This window comes from Podarcis pityusensis (assembly GCF_964106645.2).
Source record: "Podarcis pityusensis genome assembly, chromosome: 8".
In the NCBI taxonomy this organism is placed as follows: Eukaryota; Metazoa; Chordata; class Lepidosauria; order Squamata; family Lacertidae; genus Podarcis; species Podarcis pityusensis.
In genome coordinates this window covers 37206145-37224061 of record NC_138033.1, presented here as the reverse complement: position 1 = coordinate 37224061, position 17917 = coordinate 37206145, and the positions used below count along the sequence as shown (strand labels likewise).

The following is a 17917-nucleotide window of genomic DNA, read 5'->3' as shown; positions in this document are numbered from 1 at the left end:
ATAATCCTACAATATACTGAATCAGACCCATGGATCCACCTGACTCCATACTGTCTGCACTGACTGGTAGTCATGCTCCATGGTTTCACACAGGGATATTCCTTGGCTATTTCGGACTGGATGTGATGGCTGTTAATGAAGCGCCTGCAAGTGTAGTGCATGCATTGCAGAGATGAAGGTCTTGCCCTTGTCTATCTATTTTCTGTTCTATAAGCATGTAAAAATATATCTGTACCGACAGAAGGCATACACTAAATGCCTTATCAATTAATATTCAAGCCATGGTCCTGTGATTACCTTAAGTCAGTCAATAAATAATTAAAATTTTGTAATTCCAACCCTCCATAACAGTTCAATATTGATTCACCTGAATGTTCCACTTCTGTTTCTTTTACCAAACAACAACATGATCACTTTCAGGATGTTTTTATATGTACTATGTATATATGTAACCACCTAGACTTTCTGCCCTTTCTGCCCTATTTTATATAGAAAGTCAGGGCAGAATGTCAGAAATAAATACGAGTATGAGCTGTACCAAAATGTTGCAGTGTCCCCTTAGCGTTTGTCTGGTGTACAGTGCAAAACCAGAAGTTCCTCTTCCAGGCATTAACTTTTGTTGCTTTATTATTTTTTCCTTGTCTTTATGCCATCAATATTCTGAAGCTCCCAGGGCTGATTGTTGTTATTTAAAGTCTTTTAAAGTTGGGTGCTTGCATACTTTTTATTCTCTGGTGGCCCAGTTTTACCTGTAAAGCAATTAGCACTTGACCATCCAAGTTTGTTCTTTGAGAGTATGATGATTCATTTGGGATTGAATGGCATTTTGGTTGGCTGTATTGAGACAAATGTTAAATTAACAAAAATTAAACAACTTTCCCTAGCATAAGGATTCAGAAGTGTAAAAAACTTCATCTATGTCTATCTGTCATACAGCTGTTAACAGCTCAGTAGCTCTCCTTGGAAGCAAAGGAATGACCCTGCCTATAATGCGCATTCACACACAAACCCCAGTTTAGAAGAGGGTATTAAGATAAATCCCTCCTCTGAAAGAGTACTATGTGTGCCTCATTTCAAACAGTCAAGGGCAGATTTGATGCTTTCCTCTTTTGGCCATTGCCTCTATTGTTAGGAGGCTGACCCAGATCTTTTGTCTCCAATCTTGAGTGTGGTATGGCTGCAGAAGTAATGAAGGAAGTTATGTAAGGTAATCTAAGGAATTCTCCCTGCCCCAGCCTGCAAGGCAAGGCCAGCTGCTCAGCATTGCTGCTTTTTGCCCTCTGACAAAACGGCTCCCTCTGGAGCTGCTGAACCTCTGGAGCAGCCTGGCTATCTGGCAGTGGGGTCTGGGAGCTCTTTCCAGAGCCATGTGCCTGGTCCAGACACGAGTAGTATCTAGCACTAGCAGAAGAGACTTTAAGGGAACCCTGCAATGCCAACTTCTTTTGAACAGCTGGTGCCAATAATATGTGGTGTAGTGATGCTATCCTAAAGTTGTTGATCATATAACTATTTCTTAGATAGATATTTCTTCATCTGTCATTAGCTGTTTATTTCTCATATGTAGTGACCCCTTTTTGCTCTCCATTCTCTGCTCCTTTCACAAACCAACCAGCTGTTGGGTGGAGGGAGGGAGATAGTATTTATTTTTAGTTGCCCACAGAACAACTTGGGTATTTTCGACTTTGCGGAATCATAGGTTCTGTCTTCTGTGTGTTCTTCTTTCTTCTTGCTTATGGTGACAGGAATTCAGACTGCTGTGAGTGAAGAGCTCCTCCACCTGGGGCACAGAGGCAGTGTGGTATTTATCTCTTCTCCATGCTTGTGTGGTCATTGTGTGCATCCCACTTGCCAAACTTCTTCAGGGAGTTTTGGGCAGCAAGAAGTGGTGATGTGGCATCTCTGTCTTTTCTGTCTTACTATGCCATCTCCCCGAGATGCGTACTTACGTCGCTGTGCTTGGAAAGCTGTTTCTCTGTGCTTTTTTGTAAGATCGGAGGCCATTATTTCCGTGTGCGAATGAATAATGCTTTCTTAAAATACCAAACAACCCAGGTTTCACTCAGACATACTCATTTTTGTTAGGTAAAGATGGGAAGGTACAGTAGCTGTGCCTGTCCATTAAAATAATTCTAAAATAAAAACATTAGGGTAACAATTTTCATTATGTCCCAACTAAAAAGTCACAAAACAGTAATCATATTTTTACATTCTGCAGAGCTAGATATTCAGTAAAAGGGAAATAAGCTATTTTGCGGAGGATGGGGAGAGAGAAAAACATATGTCCCCTAGGGCATGTGGAAAATGTTGTGAAGTCTGAATTTTGTAAAAGTTCATTTGAAGTACAGTCGTACCTTGGATCCTAAACGCCCTGGAAATCGCACGTTTTGGCTCCAGAACGTCGGAAACCTGGAAGTGATTGTTCCAGTTTGCGAATGTTCTTTTGGAACCCAAACGTCTGACGGGGTTTCGAACGTTTTGGAAGTCTAATGGACTTCCGGAACGGATTCTGTTTGACTTCTAAGGTACGATCATACTTGAGCGGTTATGCAGACTTTGACAACAATCCTAACTAACTGTGCTTATCTGGGAGTAATCTCCATTGCAATTAGTAGGGCTTACTTTTGAGTAGACACGCATAGGGTTGCACAACATTAGGTGACTATTAGGGGCAAAGCAGATTTCAAGTTGCCCCATGGGCTGTAAGGCCAAAGAGAGGACAATTTACCATTTGAGAATATAAATTTGGACCAACCTCTTAGCAACTGCTGAGGGTAAATATCTAACATGCAAGGTAAATTTTCTTTGACTTCAGCAGCATCACAGTACTCCTTTCTTTGGTCAACATGCTAATGTTGGGCTTTGTTGGCTGATGGCTCTGCCCAGAGTTTTGGTGGGAGAAATAGCCCGTGGCCAACGCACACCCACCAACAATCCTTCCTGCAATAATGCTTGGCAGGTGCATTTCATCTTGCATCAGAAGATCTTGCTTTGCAGTTTGTACTGTTCACGGCCCTTCATGGTGTAGCACTCCGCTTCATCACATGCTAATCTTCCCCTCATCTCATCCCTGCCTGGCACCTGCTCTGCTTGATAATAATTTCCCGCTTTGTTGCAGAGGGAAGATTCTTCAGTGGGAAACGGCCCAGCTTGCCGGGGGCACGTCAGCTTCCCATGGTACAGAAGTTGGTGGACTCTTTGGCCCAGCTACAAGAGGAAAAGTTGCAGCTGCAGCAAGAGTTGTTGCTGCTGCAGGAAAAGCTTTCTGCGCAAGAGAGCAGCCAACTCAGTCAGACTGTACAGCTGCAGAACCAGGTATGTTGTCATTCAGGCTCCTTGTAGCGGGACAACATGCATCTCTGCTAGCTATTTTTCTGGGAGCAGCTTGTGGAATCCTTGCCTCATCCTGGATGGCATCCTAGACTAGTCATCCCATCCCAGGATTTGTCTCAGTAAAGTAATTGTGTCATTATAGGACCCCCCCCCCCAAAAAAAATACATGGAAAGACCATGCTGTGTGCTTGTGATAGTTTTTTCTGCAAAAACAATACCTGTGTGTAGTACTTTTTTGAATTCCCTAGTAAGAAACTTTAGAATGGGCCTTTAAGAGCACTTCACAATCTGCTCAGTATTTTACCATCCTGAATAAGTTCATGCCATCCACAAATTTGGATACTTGCAGTTTTAGAACAAGAATAAGAAGGATTAATCTTACCCTACCCCACTAAAAGGTAAACACCAAAACAGGCCAGAATCTTTCCACATCATGATTAAACTAAGATCCTTAAACAGTGAAAAGTAATGTTTCCACCCAGTGAGCTGACAGTGTTGGCTGCAGGAGGGTTTCTCTGGGGAAAACATTCCACAATTGGGGAATCACCACTGAAAATGCCTTTTGAACTTGTGTTTCAAAAAAGACCCTTAGCATTCACTTTTTCAGTGTGGTTTTAAATAAGCCTTTCTCTTTCCCTCCCTCTCTCTTTTAGTGTGGTTTAAAGCTAACCTGCAAACTGCTTTGTACTGTTTCTGCTATGGAAAAATACTGTATTTATTCTTAATTATTCTATTATTTTAAATAAGCCACCTGTATAGTTTTATTGATGGTCAGTCTTATAAATTTAAGAAACTTAACTGTCAAGTACATCTCTGTTTTCCTTCCAACGTGGAAGTGATATGTATTTAAAGCTACCTTTCTGCATTGGTAGACAGAAAGTCTGAAGGACCAACTCCTGGAGCAAGCACAGGAAATGAACAGGCTCCATTCCGTGTTGGTGAGCTACATAAGCTTCTTTGCACTGCTAACATCTCCGAAAGACTTTCTTCCATAATACATGTATCATGAAAACATTTACATGTAGGCTAAACTATAAACAGAGGAAGTAACTGCTGTTGAACTCCTTTCTGAGTAGGAATGCATGTTACGGCAGCAATACTTGTGTGTGTGTGTGTGTGTGTGTGTGTGTACACGTGTGTACAGCTTTGGATTTCTTTACCCCAACTAGGGGATGGTGCTCATGTATGTGACTAAAATTGTACTGAATGAGCAACTTGGCTTTTGCAATTATATGTGAAGCAAAACCCTGAAGGTGGCTTAGCACAGGGTTACAAGTTTTGCAAGTTAAATGTGGTGAATTTGACCCACATTGACCTCCATTTTTCCTGAGGTCTCCCCAAAAAAGCATTGCAAGCAGCCTGTTTGCTGGTGTTTGTGGAAATTCAACATGCTCCTGTAAACAGCTGAGTTCATCACACTTTGCTTATTGATTTGGCCTAGGCAGGAAGGACTGTGGATTCTCCCACTCTTGAGTTACTTTGCTGAAATCCCCCTCCTTCCCATTGGAAAGGTTAATCCTGTTAATGCAGATTTTCCCTTAGTGTTTATAATCCTTGCTTTATGCTACTGTTGTTGTTGTTTAACAAACCCTTCCCTTAACATTGCTGAGGACTTAGCTCTAAATTGGTCCATCCCATCTGATGAGATGACACTTATTTCCAGTAGTGATATGCTCCCCATCATAAAGACAGGACTTGTTTCTGTGCAAGTTCAGTTCTTTTCGCCTGATAATAATTTCTTCTTGATGCTGGGGGTGGGGAAGCGCAGGGCCACTCCATTTGAAAACACCTGTGGGAGAAGTATAAGCTTAGAGACCCTGCCTGGTGTCTGCTTTTCTGAAGGAAAAAAGAGCTGAAGAGGAGTTGCCCATAAACAGCAGGATCCAAAATGCACCCAGCATTGAAAAACACATGCAGGAAACAAAATGAATATGTAATAAGTACACTACAGATATGTTAATAATTGAATCACAAAAGCAATAGTCCACACAATGCAAAATGCCAAGTGTACAAATTATAAGGGTGTTACCAGCACTGGTGGGTGTGAAGGAAAATGGCAATTAACCCACCTACACACAGTACTGCTAGATCAATTCAGCTAAATTTATTGAGAGAGTTTGCAAACAAAGTGTAGCCGGTGAGTCATTTTTCTGGGAACGTAGGGAGATGCCTTATGCCACAACAGCCCATTGGTCTATCTAGCTCAGTGTTGTCCACACTGACTGGCCATGGCTTTCTGCAAGAAAAGCATGCGCTTTGCCTCTAAGCCATATTCCTTCCACTCATATATATATTGCCTGTTTGTTCTGCTCAAACAAATGGCATGTTTTTGAACATAGATACCTTTGGGAGTTGGTGGGATGGAAACTCTTAAATAAATAAATAAATAAATAAATAAATTCCACTGTTGATTTTTTCAGTGGGCAACTTTCAAGCTTTTCTTGTGATTTCCCTCAGGTCCAGTAGGTGACTTGGTAGTTAAAGTAGTAAAATTGCTCATAATGCATAGGTTCCTCTAACACCCTGCCTGCCTCCCATGCCCTTTTTTTAGGGTGGCACAGATCTGGAGAAGCACCGGGACCTTTTGGTTGCAGAAAATGTGCGTCTGAAACAAGAGATGAAGATGTGTGAGGCACAACTGCAGGAGCTCAAGAAGAAGCATCCTGTGAAATGCGTGAACTGCGAGCACAGCCAGGTAAAAAGAGTTGCTTCTTCTTTCTGCTGGGGTGGGGCTGCAGGCTGCTCAGCTGAAGTCATGTTCATTATATGCTATATTCATTCCTCCCTGTTTACTACTTAGGAGAATGTGAAGTTGCAGGAAAAGCTGGCCCAACTAAAGCAAGAAGCAGAAGAGGTGAAAGGGCGCCTGTCGGAGCTGGACCTAGAAGTGGAGCAGAAAACCAATCGCCTGGCTGAGGTGGAGCTCCGGCTGAAAGACTCCCTAGCAGAGAAGGCAGAGGAGGAGGAAAGGCTCAGCCGCAGACTGAGGGATAGCCAGGAGACAATAGCCAGCCTCAAAGCCCAGCCTCAGCAAATTAAGGTGAGGCAGAATAGCTTGCTGTGAAGGCTTTAGTCCATGAGTTTCCTGAAAGTGAAACTGCTTAAAGAGTCATCAGTCCCCAGAAGAGCTTCAGTCAGAGATCCAGAGTATCTCTTATTTTCATAAGCTGCCCTCAAGTAGAGTTGTAGAGTTGGAAAGGATCCTTAAGGTCACCTATAATGAACTGTGGCCGTGTCTCACTTCTGTAGCTGTGTTTCTTGCTTTTCCTCCCCCAGTATGTAATCAAGACCGTGGAAGTCGAGTCCTCAAAGACCAAGCAGGCCCTCTGTGAAGCCCAGTCCCGGAACCAGTACTTGCAAGACCAAGTTGGGATGCAGAGACAGGTGCTGAAAGAGATGGAACAGCAACTGCAGAACTCTCAGAAAGCAGCAGTGCAGCTCAGAGCTCAGGTGAGCACTTTCTGAGTGTGGAAAAAGAGAGAGAAGCAGAGCTCAGGCAACTTGTTCAAAATGATGCAGGTGGAAAGAACAGGAAGCGCTAAGGGTGCTTCTTCATTTGTTGGTGCTTTCTTCTCTGCTTTTGGTCCCTTGCAAGAGAGTTATGCATTCTTTAGCTTCTAGGTCCCCCTCTTGCTACACTTCTGCAGCAGTATCCTCTTCCTCCTCTCTGGGCTCTACCTGCTGCTCCAGGGCCCTCTTTCCAGTTCTCTCTCTCAAGCCTCACTGGTGTGCAACCTGTCCCTGGATCCTAATGCCTTCCTATTGGCAGCAGAAGGCACTCTTTTGATGGATGTTAGAGGAGGGATGGGGGAGAAATTCCATTAAGTTTGCATTTAAAGGCAAACCTACCACATTCATGCTTCCTGAAACCATACATTAACTGAAACAGTTGTCCTTTGAAATTCACAATTCTTATATTTTTAGTATGGTTCTCTAGCCAAGTAATGTGTACAAAAATTCATATACTAGGATAATGTTTGCACACAAATGCATATATCTGTGAAAATAACATACAAATATAATTTTATTAGGGGAAATTGCGCACAAAAATGTGTGTCATAAGAAGAAATTCAGGTTAAAATGCTGGTGAATGTTCATAAGATTATTACAGTGGTACCTCGGGTTACATTCGCTTCAGGTTACAGACTCCGCTAACCCAGAAATATTACCTCGGGTTAAGAACTTTGCTTCAGGATGAGAACAGAAATCGTGCAGCGGTGGCGCAGCGGCAGCAAGAGACCCCTTAGCTAAAGTGGTGCTTCAGGTTAAGAACAGTTTCAGGTTAAGAACAGACCTCCAGAACGAATTAAGTACTTAACCCGAGGTACCACTGTATTATTTAAAAAAAACTGCAAACCCATGTAGAAATGTGGGTAACTGAACATAAGATTGAAAAAATGAGAAACAGAGAGGAACTGATTGGAGAGATTTGCCTGCCCTAGAGGAGAGGGAAAGTGGTAGCCTGGCCTCTTCACCCTGACAGGTTCCTTTGCTGTGTTTCCTAGGTTACATTGTATGAGTCTGAGTTGGAGCGGGCCCACGAGCAGATGCTGGAGGAGATGCAGAACATGGAGGAGGACAAGAATCGAGCCATTGAAGAAGCATTTGCTCGAGCCCAGGTAGAAATGAAAGCTGTCCACGAGAACCTAGCAGGTGAGTATCTTCAAGCTGGCCAAACATTTCTCTCAAGGGCCTGGTTTGGCTTTTGAAGAAGCAGCTGCCTTTCAGTTCAGAGATCATGTGAACCAGCATCTGCCTTATGGAGGTTTTGTTTAAGGAGGAGAAATGCTTTTTGCAAATGAAAATGGGAAAATGTATGAGTCTGTAGCGTTGCCTTAATGTACATTTATTCATCTCCGTAGGAGTGAGGACAAATCTCCTGACTCTCCAGCCAGCTCTTCGAACCCTTACAAATGATTACAATAGCCTGAAGCGGCAGGTCAAAGAATTTCCTGTTCTTCTCCAAGAAGCCCTACAGAGTGCCAAGGCTGAGGTCAGTCCAGCAGCAAGACTGTCCTACTTCCAAATCTCAGGGCTGATTCCCGCCCTCTAAATGGTGTGGTGCTGCACCTTCCCTGTTGGTTGTAAAGTTCCTTTTTAATTATGAGTGGCTCAGTTGAGATGGGAAGATCTGGATGAGATGAGGAGGAGTAAGATTCTCCACCTCACAGAGTGTGACATATTCCCCCTAACTCTTTTGTCCTCTCTTCAAAGATTGGCCAAGCCATTGAAGAGGTCAACAGTACAAATCAGGAGCTCCTGAGGAAATACCGCAGAGAACTGCAGCTCCGGAAGAAATGTCACAATGAACTTGTGCGGTTGAAAGGTCTGTGAGTCCCTATGTATGGGTTCCTTGAGGGCATGGCATAGATGCCACTTGACGACTGAGGCTATCTGATAGGAAGTTGAGGTGGTGTTTTCTGGGGTTCCCAGCTTGAGAGTTGGGGGAGCCTTTGCGGTGGAAACATCTTCCTATCTCTTATGCACGGGGTGTTCATTGTGGCTCAGGTGGTTTTGCTGATGGTTGTCTGGCAGACAAAGTGTGGATTTGCACACATTCTGCTTCACCAAAAACAAGGTTTTGAACCTTGGCCTGCCCCTAAATGCCATTTGGAAAGATGGTTCTTTTGGAATATAGCCTAGTGGTTGAGATAACCATCAGCCACTGTGATTCTCTGTGGGGTGGCCTAGGAGCCTAGGAGCTGTTCTCAGATTTATAAAGCTATAATTTCCCTTTAAGGCAATATCCGTGTGTTTGGCCGTGTTCGGCCAGTATGTAAAGAGGATGGCGATGGGCCAGAGGCTGCCAGTGCTGTGACATTTGACCCTGATGATGATGCCATCTTGCATCTGATGCATAGAGGGAAGCTGGTATCATTTGAACTTGACAAGGTTTTTCCTCCTGAAGCAACACAGGAAGATGTAAGTATAGTCACGGTGTTCTCCTGTTAAGTTAGCAAGAATGTCTGCTGGGTGAGAGGAGGAGGAACGTAGCTTGAAGGGAAACGTCTCATTTGTTGAGTTACTTAACTAGGTAGGAATGTGTTTACCAGCAGGCAAATTAGACATGTTGCTGTTGCTGCAGTATCTCATCTTCCTCCTTTACTCTATATGTAAAGAGGTTGTGATTCATTTAGTTTGGACTTAGTAGTCTCATGGATATGTATGAGCCTGATGGCAGCGGAGCAAAGTACTCTGCCAATGCCTTACGCAAACTTTGTTTTTTAAAGGTCTTCCGGGAAGTTCAAGCCCTGATCACATCCTGCATTGATGGTTACAATGTTTGCATTTTCGCCTATGGCCAGACAGGTGCCGGCAAGACATACACAATGGAGGTGAGCTGCTTTTCAGTTCCTTTTTAAACGATTTGCCGATTCTGCAGTTTCCATAGCCCTGTTGTGGGGTTGTTCAGCTAGTGCTAAATACCTATCTATTTGGGGGGTGGGGACTGAATATAAAGCCCATATTGCATGCCTGCGAGTGTGTTTCCAAGTTCAGTTCAAGGTGGTGGCTCTCACCTTTTAAAGGTATCCTTGGGCCCACATATCTTGGGGAGCACCTTTTCCCTTATGAACGTCCCGTTATTCACACCATCCCAGGAGGTCTTGCCCCATGGGATATTCATTTGGTAAGTCCCTAAAATGTGGCCCTGCAGCTGCTCAATGCTCTTCCAAAGGTTTTTCAGGCTGCATTGTTGTGCAGTTTTAGGTTCCAAAAGAAAACACTCCTTCCTGCTCGTACTCATTACAGGGGTGGAGTATACAGGAAAGGGTTACCTCTTCTTTTGGAAGGCAGTGTCAAAACTAGGAGTAAATAAATCTGGTTACCTGTGGTCAACTGGAAAAGGAGGGAATCTTCTCACCAGTCTTGATTCCTCCTTCACTGGAAGAGCACGGTTAATCCTTTCTCCCACCTGCTGTGCCTCAAGGGGTAGGAGTGGTCCAATTTCCTTTATTTCTTTTGAAAACACCACTTGCTATTTAGGCTTTCTGGCTGCTGTTTGGGGCAGACTGCGTTGTATAGTGTTTCCATGTTTGCTGAGGGGGATTTGTGGTATTAGAGTTCAAAATACTACCTTTTAGCCTTTATAAGGTTTTACTATTTTTTCATTTTTACAGAAAAACTGTGTGCCCCCACTACTGGGGATGGCAGGGAGATGGATAGAGGGAAGGGAAATTGATGAGTGAGTCAGTGATGGTGTGCTGGACTGCCTGGCATGAGCGCGCGCACACACGCACTCTTTCTGGTGTTCCTTTCTTCTTATGTAATGTTAATACATTGAAGGAACATGATGTCCTTCCTTCCATTTTCCTCACTAGGGAACTCCCGAAAACCCAGGAATCAACCAGCGGGCACTGCAGCTTCTCTTCTCAGAAGTGCAGGCAAAAGCCTCCGACTGGAACTACCAGATCACTGTCAGTGTGGCTGAGATCTACAATGAAGCCCTCAGGTAACCACAGGATGCCAAAGACCTCTCAGTCCCTAGATTCAAAACCCTAGGGTTTGGAATGTCCCAGAAAACAATCTCAGTGGTGGTGGTGGAACAGCTTGTGCTTTCTGCAGGAGAAGCGACCCCGCCCCATATAACAAGGCAATATCCCTATTCAGGTGCTCCGGAAACTAGTTCTGGTGTTGAAGCAAGTTTCAGAACTGAGCCCCGAGACAGAATTAGCTCTTGCAGTGGCAACTCTGTTCACCTGTTTTCAGAATTTAGTTCCTCTTGGGTAGCGGCACTCTTAGCCAAGGCAGTTCATTGTGACTTGTTAGAGTTTGTTCAGCTAAAAAATTTCCTTTGACTGAGGAATACTTGTTCCATGGTTCTTCCCTCCTTCCCTCCATTAGCCGTTCTCTGCCTCTGTTCAAAGCACTTGGAATGGTGTTGGTATTGGACACTGTCAGGTTGAAGAACACTGTCCACCTGCAATTTGTAACTTGGGAAGGATGAAACAGCTCTTTAGGCAAGGGACCTGATCCTGCTGCAAGAGAACCAATGTGGGGTTTTTCTTTTAGCAATCAAATATTGGGTGTCTATTTGTTACTGATTCTTCGGCAACTGTCTCTCACCTACTGCATCCCTAACCCATCTTTCTGTGCTGGAAAAGTGTCCTTTTGGAGCACATAGCCTTACAAAGATCTTGCTTGCCTCTCTCTTTCAGAGACCTGCTTGGAAAGGAGCCCCAGGAGAAGTTGGACATCAAACTGTGCCCGGATGGTAGTGGACAGCTCTATGTGCCAGGCCTGACAGAGTTCCCTGTGCACTGTGTAGAAGACATCAACCAGGTTAGAAAACGGGCAAGGAGGCTTCATTTTGAATAGCAAGTCAACCACCCCCCAGTCTAGGTCTAGGCAAGGGAAGTTCCGAAAGGCTCACTTCTGTAAATGAGATATACAGGAAGAATAAATGAAGAATTTTAATGAGTATTTTATGACACAAGTACCAGAAACTGCTTTGATTTTTAGGATTATATAAAAATGTGATGTGGGCAGGTATTGTGCACGTTGCACTGTGAAGCTGAGTTTACTGTGCAGCCTGCATCTTTTTTCCTGTTTCTTGGGCTTTGAGTTTTCAGCTGTTTTCATGTGTAGCAAATCTTAAGGACTTCCACTGACTATGTGGTGCCAGGGAAGTTCTGCAAAGGCACTCTCTGCTGCTCAGAGATTCTGCTGCCCTCTGAATGGGCGCCAAGTGCCTGGGATGATGGTCAGAGAGGGAGGCCTATGTGAGAACTGGCTGCTGAAGGCAGGTGTGGCTTGACTGTCTCTCTCTCTCTCTGTGCACTTATTCTAGGTCTTTGAATTTGGTCATATCAACCGAGTGACTGAAAGCACCTACTTGAACGAGCACAGCTCCCGATCTCACGCCCTCCTGATTATCACAGTGAGGGGAATTGATTACAGCACAGGAATACGAACCACAGGTTGGTAGAAATTTACTCCTAGTTGTTGTCAACCATGAATGAAACATGGTCTCCTAACCTAGGTTGTAAGTGAATCACATAGGAAACAGATCATTGAGGAATGTCAATTAATTTTGTAGATGATAGCCAAATTACAATGTAGCTCAGGCCAGTTGATACTTGAGACAAGGTCCAGGAGAGGTCCATGCAATGAGCCACCAGGTTTAATTGAGCAGAATAAATTGTAAGAAACATTATTGGGCATCACTTTGGCTGGTAGCTAGGGATAGTTCCTTTGCATTGTGTTTCCCACCGACAAACCAGTAGCTGAACCCTTGGGTTCTCGATCACCAGTTTCTACATACATCCAAGCTCTTTGGTTTCTTGGTGAACTTAGAAGGGTGCTTGATCATTGATAGCTCTGGCTGTTGTTTGCCGAGGCCCAAAGTCTTGTTGAATACTAATAGCTCAGTCCTAAACATATTTATTCGCAAGTAAGTATGCTCAGGATTGTAGTTCAGGTGTGCCTGACTTCTTTCCTCCTAGGGAAGCTGAATTTGGTCGATCTGGCAGGATCTGAGCGTGTGGGGAGGTCTGGTGCAGAGGGGAGCAGGCTGCGTGAGGCCCAGTACATCAACAAATCGCTCTCAGCTTTGGGAGATGTGATCTATGCCCTGCGTTCCCGCCAGGGCCATGTGCCATTCCGCAACTCCAAGCTGACCTACCTACTTCAAGACTCTCTCAGTGGTGACAGCAAGACCCTCATGATGGTCCAGGTGGGTGCTTCCATAAGAGCTATAATTGGGGTGGGGGGCTTTCAAGTGACACATAATGAATTGTATATTCGGTGTATTTGGCGCAGTGTGATGCGCCTACTTCTCCTTGAGAGCTATGCCATTCCTGGGTGTTTTCTTTTGCTATATTGTTTTTTTATTTTCAATAATATCTGGATACAGAATAATAAAAACGTATTCAGCAGTCCAGTTGCTCGTTATTTTAAAGTTAGTAACGGTTATTGCAAAAGATTGACAAATGCAATACATCAAGTAACAATAGAACAAATAACTATTTCCAGCCCCCACCCCAAATAAAATTCTTTCTTGTTAGCAATCTACACACAGTGTATTGTATTGTATTGTATTGTATTGTATTGTATTCTGTATTGTCCAGAATAACACTTTAGCAAAAAGGCCATTCCTGTTTTGATTGCCATGTGCAGTTGTGCATGCAACAACTGGTGTAAGTCCCCTGCCTGCACTGTTTGGATATTAAAAAAATGTTTTATGTGCTTGGCTGTGTAATCCCAGCCCTGGAGCATCCCCCACCCCCCCCACCCCCACCTAAGAAAGAAAAACCCAGCATAATCCAAAGTTGCAAAGGGCAGCAAGACTCCCTCTGTTTCTCTCCCTGCTTCTCATCTCATGCACCTTTGGGAAAGGGGACAAACAGCATAGATCTATAAGCGGGAGGCATCAGCAGGAGCTCACCACTTCTCCCTCGGTTCTTTCAGCTTTAAATATGGATAATCATGAATGTTCCCTTTTCCCTCCCTGGTCAGGTCTCTCCTGTGGAGAAAAATACAAGTGAGACACTCTGTTCCCTTAAGTTTGCTGAGAGGGTTCGCTCTGTTGAACTGGGCTGTGGCTCTCGGAGGACAGAATTGGGCTCCTGGACCAGTCAGGAGCACTTAGAGGTAACTGGCCCTCATTCGTTTCATCCTGCTTTCTTATGCAGGAGTGTATCTTTGGGCTTATTCTTGCTTCATACTTTGCTACAGGGAAGCGCTTTTGGTATAATCTGGACACCAAGCAGGTGGTGGTTGGGTGATCTAGTGTAAAGAATAACCTACAAGGCCTTTTTCACTTCAGATTTCATATTTTTTAGGTAAACAAGAAATAGATCTGAGGGGAAATCAGCCAAAACAAATGTAACATGATGTAGTATATGATACTTTTAGTTTGATAAGTTTGTTGTATTCTCATGACTTTGTATGTCATATTGAGGGTCGGCCCACCCATGAGACAAGGTGAGGCAACTGCATCAGGCAGTAGGATCCACAGGGGCAAACCCCAATGCTGATCTTCCTTACCCCCTTGTTCCTGATGTAGATCTCCCCTTACCCCTTCTTCCCTGGCGCCATTTGGGGTCTACCTCAGGTGCCAAAATGTCTTGGGTGGGCCCTGGTTATATTGGCTTAACACCAAATCAGTTATTGTGTATGTTACTACTATGCAAATTCCAATTTTGGTGTTTTACAGCTTCTATTTTGGAAATGTGTATGTACTGCTAAAATCATTCTCATTTAAAATAAAACCACAAACCTCCACAAAGTTAATATAAAATGTTGCAAACTCTTCTTCTGTGGCTCTTCTTCTAGGCAGACTCATCATCAGTCACAGCACAGCCCTGCATCCGAAGTCAGTCTTCTCCTCGGACTCGGCGAGCGAGTTCACTCCGGGCAAGACTCCAGACGTCAGGTAAGACTTGCATAGAAGCCGGCTCTTCCTTTTGCTCCTCAGGGCACTCTGACAATCCCAGAGATTCTGAGACACAGTGCTGCTCTCTGAGTTTTCATGTAGAGTGGAGCTGAATTCCACAACTGGTACCTCTGGTCGCTCAGAGTGTGTGTGCATGTGCATTGGCCTAACTATTTCAAAACTATTTTGAAGATGAGGCCTGCAGCAGGGCAAGCCCTCTCCTCACTGCTGCTGTGTAATCACCCGGGGGTAGAAGGAAGGAAGGAGAAGCATGATAGAGGTATCAGGAAGGGTGCAGTAAACAGGAGGCTGATGTCTCAGTTACCATATGATGTCAAGACACACAAATAGGCCTTGAGACGTCCCTCAAGGAAGCAGATCAGACAACCTTCCTGTTCCAGCCACCCCTCCATTCTGTATATACTGTAGGTAGGGGTGGCAGTAGAGAGTGGGATTGATTTGGACCAGGATGGATGCTGGGTACTTAGAAAATCTTCTGGCTGCTCATGTTCATGAGTAGTGGCTTTCTGCTCTTCCCGGGGCAAATCAGGTCACAATGGCAGGGGAGGGATGGGTGCATAGAACGTCAAGTGTATTCCAGGAGAAGCACAGAGTGTAGGTAGCCCTCTAGACAACATTCATCTCCATGCACCTTTGCTTTGAGATCAGATATCCTCATTTACAATTAGAACAGAGATAGTCCTTTTGCCTCCAGCCTCAAATCCATCATTTGCCAGGCACACTCCATGTTCACAAACTTTTCTAGGAAGTTCAAGGATTAGAAATGCTCTTGTTGGATCACATCAAAGGTTCCAGCAGCCATGGTGGGCAGCCAGATGCTGTGAGTAAACTCATCAAAACATGATGGTGTCACCCAGCACCAAGCAGCTAATTGTTCATTAATGCAGTACACGCCCGGCTGCTTTTTCTCTTAATTTATAAGTGTGGGGATGCAAAACAAACCTGTTGTCCCATTTGATTTCAGCCTGGAATTAAGAGAAGCTCTGTCTGCCTCCAGGTGAGTGTGGACAGGTGCTGGGTGCTGGAGACTAAGCTGCTTAGCAAGGTGAAGGGCTCTGCTTTGGCCAGGGCGGCAGGGAATGGGCACAACCTCTCCTGCTTTCTTGGGGGTCAGGGCTTGTAGTTAATGGCATTTTCACATCTGTAGAATCTGGGAAGTGGCACTGAACCTTGAGAACTTAAGTTTCCACCTTTATTTTACTTTTTAAAGCATATTTTGATTGCTTGTAACCATGGAGGTGCATTACGAAACCTCCAGCATTCTAGGGATGGAGCCTCTGGGCATTGTATGATAACTCTTCTTTGATCTAATTGTATACAGTACTTAAAGTGCCTGCATAACTGCCTGCTCCTTCATAGATTCCTTTTCTGCTTCAGATCTCAAATCAGATCTCCAAATCTGTCGCCAGAGGTGGCTTTCTGCCCTACCCCTGACCAGCTTCTCCTTTCTGTTGCTTTAAGAAAGTGCTCCATATTCTGAAACTCTTCCTGTGCAAGAATCAATAACACAGTAATCATAACTTGAAGGATCATTTGCCATTAGATTATAGAACACAATTTGTAAGTTCTTTTAGTTTTGGATTTTTTAAACTTAATTAGCATGACACATGACATTCTGCACAGAGGTTTTGGCTGGAGCCTGGCCAGCTGCCACTCATGGGTGACCTGTTATGCATGTAGCAAAGAGGTGGTTGGCACTCACCATGGATGCAGTGTAGGAGTAGAAAGCAAAGTGCCCTAATATTTTCCCTTGTGTTGTTTGTTTTTTAGGGAAACTGAGGCCAATCCCTGTGTGAAGCAGCTGATTTGAGGAACATGCTTTTTTAAAAGGAGTTTCAGAAACCATGAATCCTTTTTAAAGAGACTACTCGTTTTCCTGCCCACCTCAGAGGCTAATGGACACTGATTTGGGAGACACAAAGAAAGGGAAGCCACAGCAAAAAGAAGGGTGGTGCCATCTGCCAGCCCTTGAATTGCGAAGGGTCTCTCCATCAGACACACTCCCATCCTGAGAGAAGGTGACATGCCAGCCCCCTCTTGTACCTCATCCGTTGCTGGCAATGGATGGACTTGGGCTTGGATGCAACTGGACTTCATCTGCCTATTTGACATGAGGTGAATTTTACTATATTTTTAAAGGGAGAATGGAGGTCCTAGACCCATTCCCATCCTTTTGGCCCTCTGCATTGATTTTTTAATTTAATAAACTCTTTGCACCAAGATGTGGCTTCCAAGCACCATGTTTTTCTGCTTTTTATAAAACGAACAACTCAGCGGTCTTCCTTGTAACAGAAAAGCAATATTGGAAGCAAAATTCAGCTGGACTAGGGCAGAGCTTAACCTGCAACACTAGTACTCACTTCACACAATGAGTAGTTGGCTAGGCCAGAGCAGCTATGAGAATAGCTGGGACTAAAGGCATTTTCTCTGAATTTCATCTTTCCTCCCCCATACTCCAGGTGATTAGAAATCCTCCAATGAGCTCCACAGAAGGGATCATTGTCCCTGTAACATACAGAATTACTTATTTGCTCCTATTTGTTTTTATTATAGTATTTAAGGATATATCTGTTTATTTTCAGTCCATGTCACTTTTGTCTATGTTCCTTCTGTTTTCTCTCATTTTTCTATGTGTATTTTTTTAGAAGTCTCAAGTATGCATTTCTCTGCAAATTTAATTGTTATGAGGTGATCTATGGTCTGCCTTTTTTTAAAAGGGGGGGGGGGGAGAAACACCTTGGGTCTCCAAGGATCCCACCCATGATGTGTAACAAGTGAATTCACTCTGGAATATATACATCAAATTCCTTGAGTATCCCTAGTTTTCTCACTTTCAAATAATAAACTTACTCCAAATATAAGCTCACACCACTCAACAATTCAATACAGTGCTAGTGCCGAGCACTTTATAGAATTAAATGACATGCAGACATGCCATCAGGCGTATAAAATTAAATAGACAAAACACACAAAGGAAGTAGCATGTAGGGAGATCAGACTAAAATGGCAAGTTGTAAACTGGCATTTACTAAGGGTGTTCATGAGCCAAAAGATTCAATTTGGATATGTATCTGTTGCTTTGTTCATCAGCCCAATCTGTTCTGAGTCAATCTGTGGTCTATCTGATGCAACTTAATTCAGATTCAAATCATTTTTAACAAAGCTGTTTCCTCCCATCTGCTTTCATAA

The 17917-nt window shown here is 43.9% G+C and overlaps 1 protein-coding gene across 5 annotated transcripts in view; it reads left to right on the top strand.

Moving 5' to 3' along the window:
* The window catches only part of KIFC3 (kinesin family member C3), a gene marked incomplete at its 5' end in the record, with an annotated part of 34145 nt that extends 17197 nt beyond the window's left edge, over positions 1-16948 (top strand). For 3 of the 5 annotated variants that reach the window (XM_081017007.1, XM_081017008.1, XM_081017005.1), the window contains 17 exons: positions 3119-3315; positions 4206-4271; positions 5885-6028; positions 6134-6373; positions 6610-6783; positions 7839-7986; positions 8196-8326; positions 8548-8659; positions 9074-9255; positions 9564-9668; positions 10653-10783; positions 11490-11613; positions 12122-12251; positions 12777-13006; positions 13789-13923; positions 14608-14707; positions 16499-16948. In XM_081017007.1, the coding sequence (XP_080873133.1) occupies positions 3119-3315; positions 4206-4271; positions 5885-6028; positions 6134-6373; positions 6610-6783; positions 7839-7986; positions 8196-8326; positions 8548-8659; positions 9074-9255; positions 9564-9668; positions 10653-10783; positions 11490-11613; positions 12122-12251; positions 12777-13006; positions 13789-13923; positions 14608-14707; positions 16499-16524 (2375 nt within the window). In that variant the 3' untranslated portion in view covers positions 16525-16948. Of the gene's footprint in view, positions 1-3118; positions 3316-4205; positions 4272-5884; positions 6029-6133; positions 6374-6609; positions 6784-7838; positions 7987-8195; positions 8327-8547; positions 8660-9073; positions 9256-9563; positions 9669-10652; positions 10784-11489; positions 11614-12121; positions 12252-12776; positions 13007-13788; positions 13924-14607; positions 14708-15692; positions 15726-16498 lie in introns of those variants that run through there. The other 2 variants (XM_081017006.1, XM_081017009.1) reach the window with 2 other exon arrangements.
* Positions 16949-17917: the final 969 nt, after the last annotated feature.